The sequence below is a fragment of the Alosa alosa genome, chromosome 2, assembly GCF_017589495.1.
Source record: "Alosa alosa isolate M-15738 ecotype Scorff River chromosome 2, AALO_Geno_1.1, whole genome shotgun sequence".
In the NCBI taxonomy this organism is placed as follows: domain Eukaryota; kingdom Metazoa; phylum Chordata; class Actinopteri; order Clupeiformes; family Clupeidae; genus Alosa; species Alosa alosa.
The window spans coordinates 10,633,356-10,640,855 of NC_063190.1; the positions used below are offsets into that span (position 1 = coordinate 10,633,356).

The 7,500-nt window shown below is 47.9% G+C and overlaps 1 protein-coding gene across 7 annotated transcripts in view; it reads left to right on the forward strand.

Annotated features, from left to right (window-relative positions):
- LOC125287115 (protocadherin alpha-C2-like) overlaps positions 1–7,500 on the forward strand; it is a 68,616-nt gene that overhangs the window by 41,735 nt on the left and 19,381 nt on the right. For 2 of the 7 annotated variants that reach the window (XM_048232649.1, XM_048232684.1), the window contains exon 1: positions 2,206–5,278. The exons of 3 other annotated variants lie outside the window; for them this stretch is intronic. In XM_048232649.1, coding sequence (XP_048088606.1) covers positions 2,765–5,278 — 2,514 coding nt within the window. In that variant the 5' untranslated portion in view covers positions 2,206–2,764. Of the gene's footprint in view, positions 1–2,203; positions 5,279–7,500 lie in introns of those variants that run through there. 2 more of the 7 variants (XM_048232693.1, XM_048232639.1) reach the window with 2 other exon arrangements.

Genomic DNA, 7,500 nt, shown 5'->3' on the forward strand with positions numbered 1-7,500 from the left:
TTGGGCAGATTAAAACAAACATGCGGTATTCAGATTAAAACAGGAGAGACACACAGAGAGATTAAAATAGGAAAGAGAGAGAGAGAGAGAGAGAGAGAGAGAGAGAGAGAGAGAGAGGTGGTGTGTGCTGGTGTTGTCTGTTGGCTTGAGTCCTGTGCTGTGTGAGCCAGGTGCATGCTGGTCGGTGGTGTGTGTGTAATTGATAGGATTACCTCTGTCCCTATTCTCTATCAGATGAACATAAACAGGAGCTGGTGCCACTGGCTTAACTCCACGCTGTAAATGTCACGGCCGCTCCGCAATCTCTCTCAGACAGACACGGGGTGGGAGACGCTGCCATCTTGGATTGAATGGGCACAGCAATTTATCTGAATTGATATAAATGTAACTTGTTTATTTATGTTTTCCCTCGGGTTGGATATCATTTGGGGTGAATTCCAGATGATGTCTTGGTTGGAAGTAAGCAGTTTGGCATTGTTTCCTTTGAAATGTATGACATGAGCTTCTCTCTGGCTTAGACCACATGTGGAGATTTGATCTTTAAATGACTTGCTGCTCACTGAATGAGGAACTGACCTCATTAGAGTGGTGGGGAAATATGTGTGCTGAGTTTGACTGCACAAGTACTATCAAGACTGTGAAGTCCAAACCATTTACATCCAGTTCTTCAAGGATTTAAAACTGTAGCCTCAAGCAAACATTTCCCATTAGGTAGGAGCAGGCATTCCCCACCTAAATAATAAGTATGATTTAAAAATGGGGTAAAATGCTCCATGACTTATTTTGTTAAATTTGGCTATTTTCATGTTTGCTAATTCCAGGGGAAATATGAAGTGATGCACATTTACCCATGAAAAATATCAAAGGTATTGATTAAGTCCAGTGAAGAGCTAATCAATGCATATCCACTAGGGGCGGAGGCAGGTGGTACAGCATTAGTGTAGCTTTTCTAATGGTCTAAAATCTATCTAACCATCTACTTACCTAACTACCTACCTACTTAGCCACTCATCCACCCACCTACATACCTCAACCTTAGACATTATTCCTTATTTGTTATTATGAAATTCTGTGTACATTTGTATGACCGTAAATATGCTTGCCCATGGTTAATTTTATTTTTTCCATATGCGTACATCTTGGCTGTTTACCTAACATCGGCATGTACTCAAACTGCCGTGACAATTATTCATGATTCCTGCAGTTTTCACTAACAAGTAGGTCAGTCATTAATACAGTTCTATTTGGGGTGGTGGAACAAAATGGAGATGTCACTGGGAAAGGCAATTTACACATGTGTGCATGTAAAGCATATGCACATCACACACATGCACGCACGCACGGATGAACACACACACACACTGTATTTTTTTGGAGTAATAGAATACTAATGAAATAATAATCATTATTATTATAATGATGATTACAATAATAATAATAATAATAGTAATAATGTTGAATTGATGTGTGTAAGAATTAAAACAAAAATAGGTAGCATGTTGTCCAGCATTATAGACATCAAACTGAAGTCATCACTCTGAGATGACTCCAGTTTATGTCATCAATTTCAAAGTGACAGATGAACTTACTCCAGTTTATTTTGATGGCTGTGCAGAGAGTGTGCCGCGGGCACGCACGCCCCAATGACCCGGTCTGTCTGGAGTCTAACCGTTGACACAAATATTGTGATGATGATGATGAAGATGATTTGGAGAATAGCCTGCTTGTTCGACACTCAAACAAGAACGCCGGGGGAAATATGGAACATTGTGGGAATCTTTTGGGCTTCATAAGCGAACTGTCAGTCAGGGGGTCGCGCCGCTGCGCTCGCTCTGAAGGAAAAGGCTGCGTGCGCGTGATCGCCAACTCGGGCGTGCCACGACCAGCTGAGGAGGTGTACCGCATAAGCACGGAGGAAAAGAGGCTCGAAGGAGAAAGATCCATGTTGCCAACATTTACAACTTGAGGTCGCCACTATATAAATGCATAAAATAAATGTAATAATTCATTATAGGCTTTTGTCTCACAGCAGGGAGCAACTGCAGATTGCCTTTAATGACAAAAAGGGGCCGCCACTAATTTGCCGGGGCGCTCCAGAGCCGGTGTTAAAATGGGAGGTGGAGTAATGAGTGTCGCCAAATTTGCCGCGATTAAACCGCTGAGACGGAACAAGTAGCGCAGTCTTTGTTTTTAAGCCTCTGCAGCTGCAGGTGCCGTACGCTGTATCGCGTGGCCATGCACTGAGCAGACCGCTTGAAAGCATTCAATTCGGTTGCTCTTTATTCCTGAGGTGCTGAAAAGCTGCCTGGTATATTTGGGCACGCTATAGCTACCCCTCCCCCGCCGCTCGGTACCACACAATCACACTCAGCCGTGGAAAGAGAGGAGAATGATGGGGTGAAACGAGAATGGGAGGGGTGCTAGATGTGAGGTAGGGATGGGTGGGAGTCAGTGAGAGAGAGCAAGGGAGAGAGAGAGGGAGCGAGCGCGCGCGAGAGATATGCAGCACCAGTGGAAGGGAAACACACCCGTCAGCGGCGCGCAGAGAGAGAGAGAGGAAAAAAAGACTTCACGGACAAAGGAAATATGGACGCGACTGAGAGGTATCCATGTACACTAAAGTCGGAACGGATATCTTTCACGTATTGCACATAAATGGGAAACCTCTCGGTTTACTTTGATGCTGTGGTCGGAGGTAATTTTCTGCAAATTAAAGAAGACGGGAAGCTGTATTTAATCCGTCTGCGGATCCGATGATCTTGCAATGGCTTTTGCCGGTAAATGTAACTGCATAGAAATTAATGTGCCTCTTTCTTTTTTGGTACTGCTATTATTTTGTGGCCTTGCTTTTGGAGAGATACAATTTTCAGTTGTAGAGGAACTGGAAAATGGGGCAGTTGTACGTGACATCGCACAGGATTTGGGTTTGGATATCCGAAAGCTCTCCACCCGAAAGATTAAGGTAACCTCTAACAACGGTAAGAGGTATCTCGATATTAATAAGAGCGGAAGATTATTTGTCAATGACAGAATCGACAGAGAGGCATTGTGTGATTCAAGCAGTTCTTGTCGTTTGAATTTCGAAGTGCTTCTTGAAAATCCGTCTGAGGAACACAATGTCGAGGTGGACATACTGGACGCAAATGACAATGCGCCGCAATTCCCGAGGGACGAATACCAGTTAGAAATTACAGAATCGGCGTTGCCGGGATCTCGTTTCCCCATCGAGCACGCCCAAGACCCTGATGTGGGTTCAAACTCGGTTCGACAGTATCGCCTCAGCCCAAACGAGCACTTTGCTCTCGATTCCAACAAGCCATCCCTGAACAGCAAGCACATCGAGCTCGTGCTCAAAAAGCCGCTGGATCGCGAGCAAACGCCTTACCACGAGTTAATATTGACAGCCTCAGATGGTGGCTCTCCGGCCTTGACAGGTACCGCCAAAATTAACGTCCGTGTTCTGGATTCGAATGACAACGTGCCTGTGTTTGACAGTTCCGTGTATAAAGTCAAGCTGCTGGAGAACTCGCCTAAGGACACATTAGTGATCAAGCTCAATGCCACGGACCTCGACGAGGGCACAAATGGCGAGGTGTTCTTCTCATTTAGTAGCTACACCCCCGAGAGGGTCAGACAGATGTTCTCCATGGACACCAACACAGGAGAGATCCGTGTCAAGAGCAACGTGGACTATGAGGACACCACCTCCTATGAGATGTACATCCAAGCCATGGACAAAGGGCCTGCTGCTGTTGCAGCCCACTGCAAAGTGGTGGTGGAGGTGGTGGACGTGAACGACAATGTCCCCGAGATCGTCCTCTCGTCGCTGTCCAGCCCTGTGCGCGAAGATGCCCGTGCCGACACCGTGGTGGCGCTGATCAGTGTGACGGACCGTGACTCGGGCCCCAACAAGCAAGTGAGCCTGGAGATCCAGCCTGGTCTGCCATTCAAGATCAAGTCCTTTCGCAACTACTACACCCTGGTGACCTCCGCCTTCTTGGACCGCGAGACGACGGCGGCGTACAACGTGACCCTGAGCGCGACGGATGGAGGCACGCCACCCCTCTCCTCGCAGAAGACCATACAGGTGGACGTGGCCGACGTCAACGACAACCCCCCCAGATTCGAGCAGACCTCCTACACTGTCTACGTGCCTGAGAACAACGCCCCGGGTGCCTCCCTCTGCACCGTCAAGGCCATGGACTCGGACGTCAACGAAAATGCCCGCATCACCTACACCGTCCTTAACGACAACAACCACGGCATTCCCGTCACCTCCTACGTCTCCATCAAGCCGGACACGGGTGTGGCCTACGCCCTGCGCTCCTTCGATTACGAGTCACTGCGCGAGTTCCACTTTCAGATCAAGGCGCAGGACGGAGGCATCCCGCCACTGAGCCGCGTGGCCACCGTATACATCTACGTGATGGACCAGAATGACCACACGCCGGAGATCATCAACCCACCGGCCAATGGCACGCGCTCCACCGAGACGGTGCCGAAGAACGCCGACCCGGGCGCCCTGGTGACCAAGGTGGTGGCGTACGATGCTGACGCCGGCCCCAACGCCTGGCTCATCTATGTTCTGGAGCAGGCGTCTGACCTGGACTTGTTCAAGGTGCACGAGCATACGGGCGAGGTGCGGACCACGCGCCGCGTCCTGGAGGACAACTCCACCTCATTCAGCCTGACTGTTCTGGTGCGCGACCACGGCCTGCCGCCGCGCTCCTCCACCGCCACCATCAATGTGGCCATCCTGGAGGCGCCGCCCAAGGTCATGCCTGACCCCAAGCGCATTGTCCGGCCGCACGGCCCGCTGGGCTTCTCCAACATCACGCTCTACCTGATCGTGGCCCTCAGCGCCACCACCTTCGTGTTCCTGGTCACCGTGGTGGTGCTGGCCATCGTCCGCTGCCACGCCTACTGCTCTCAGCCTGGCTCCTGCTCCCCCTGCTGTGTCTCGCAGAAGGCGCCCAAGGACGGCGGCTCGGCGACCATCGGAGCGGCCGCCAGTGCGGGAGGCCCCGGACAGCCCAACAACAACGTGGTGCTCCGCCGCGACCTCAAGGTGGAGCCGCACTACATCGAGGTGCGCGGCAACGGCTCGCTGACCAAGACCTACTGCTACAAGACCTGCCTGACCGCCACGTCCGGCAGTGACACCTTCATGTTCTACAACACGGGCCGGCCCATCAGTGGCACCTGGGGATCGGAGCGGTTCTTCACTGGCGGCAGCGGCTTTGTGAGGAGACTGAGCGTACCTGATGCTGCCCTACAGGTGCGTCCTTTGCCCCCCCAAAAGAGAACAACTCAGTAGACCAACTCAGAGTTGAGTCACACACAGTCAGATATCTGATTCCTTATTCAGACATGTCCACCTGCATTGTGCCTTTAGAAGTACACATATTGCTCTCTGTCTACCTGAAGTCTGATTTGAAGCACAGGCTCAGGGCTCAGGAAATGGTTTGGAGGCGAAAGGGTGTTTAGTGTTGTCAGTTGTTTACAAAACAGCCTTTTGTGTCAGAAATATTGAGTGCTGTTGCCCTACTTCTTATTGAGGTTCCAATTTTTACAGCTAGTAGGTGGGCAGCGCAGAAGGGGAACGTGGTGCTATATGACATGGAGAGAGCTTGTTTTTCATCAGGAAATCGAGGCTATTGTTTGACAGTGTCTGGAAATATCAGAGGAAACCTTATGCGGAGTCTGTCACTCTGAGCCACAGTGATTTGAAGGTTTCCATGCCTGTCTAGAGTTCTGTCAGTGCAATAGGGTTTTTTTCTTCACAAAACCCACAAGCTAGCCATATTCCTGCTAATATTTCCAGTAAATGTGAAATATATGATCATCTTTTAAAGGATTAGATGGTAACCTCTACCAGTTATTGCCAATCAAAGTTGTTGTGATTGTAGGTATTGGCCCTGTGTATTGAGGCAGATGAAAGAAGACTCCTTGGAAATGTAAATTTGAATAATAACAGATTCCATAGACTGTGAGTGTAGGTAAGCCTTGAATATAGACCTGTAAAATCTAATGATTGATTTACAGATTACTCTTTAAGGCCAAAGTCATCAATGCAAATAAACTGGATGATGAATATTGATGTATATTAAAGTCTGTAAATAAGGAACAGATGGATGTCATCAGCTATATAAATAATTAAACACAACTCAATTTACAGTAACAATATAGGTACCTACTAATATCTCTTATCACCAATGATGTTCAAACCACAAGCCATAGCTTATCAGTAGTAGGCCAAGGGAGTAGATTGTACAGGCAGGATAAGGCATTGTTGCCTAAGGCCATGGTTATTAGTGTTATGAAGTGACAACATATCCATCATCCTGCAAAAATCACCATATCCCATATTTGATCACACAGGTATGTTAATCAACCTATAGTCTGACTAGGCCAAGCTCAGTAAAAATAAACATTTGGAATCTAATCATTTTGAAAAGGTAGTATTTCAACTTTATCCTCCAGCTGAAGTTATTTATAGTGTATAAATCTGCACAGCCTGTGGGAGTGGATCACCTCTGGGATCTGTGTGCTCGTAAACCATTCAAAAACTACAGGCTCCCCTAGAAGGTGAAAAAAATGCCTTCACACATCACAAAACAGAACCCTGTGTGTAGTCGGTTCCCCTCTTTCAAATAAGATGTTAGATACAGTAATTACTTCTTGATACAGCTAAGGCATTGTTGCGGTTTTTAAACGGCCATAATGTATAATGTATTCTCTTTAATCTCTCTGGAAGATTCAATGCCTGAGCGACTCACTCTTTTCCCACTCTGTGCACTTGGGTAATGTGCTGATTCCTGCATATTTGGGCTTCAGCATATTTGGGCTAGGCCCCAGAGTTGGCAAATCTCTCTAATGGGGTCTTAATGGTATGATGACTGCCTTCTTGAAGGAAGGTAGTCTTAATCATAGTGTATTTCTGACCGTGTGTGTGTGTGTGTGTGTGTGTGTGTGTGTGTGTGTGTGTGTGTGTGTGTGTGTGCGTGCGCGCGTGTGTGTGCGCGTTAAGGTGTCTGACCTTGTTCTATCCAACTTCTCTCACACTGCTCTTTGGTGTTCCCTCCACATTACTGTCAAACATGAAGGCCTCTCAAGTCCCTGTCACAGGGCTGATGATTCAGGGATTTGCTCTCCTGGTTGAGCCTGTCACCAGGTCCTGGCACAGGGAAGAGAAGGAGGGAAGAGGGGGGGGTGGGGGTGGTGGGGGGTTAGTTTTCCTCTCTGCCCTCCAACTGGCGCACAATATCTGTATGTGTGCCACTTAAATGGGCACCAAATCTCCTTCTTCATGTGTCAGCATACCCACCGCTTAACTGAATATAAATCCATTTCCTCAAATCCAGTCTACTTTATGCTGTTTGCAGCCACTCTCTTTCACAAAATCTGCATACATTTTGTGAACGTGTGTGTGTATGTGTTATAGTGTGGGTGTGTGCTTTGTGATGTGTGCTTTTTTATATTCCACCAATACCATATGCA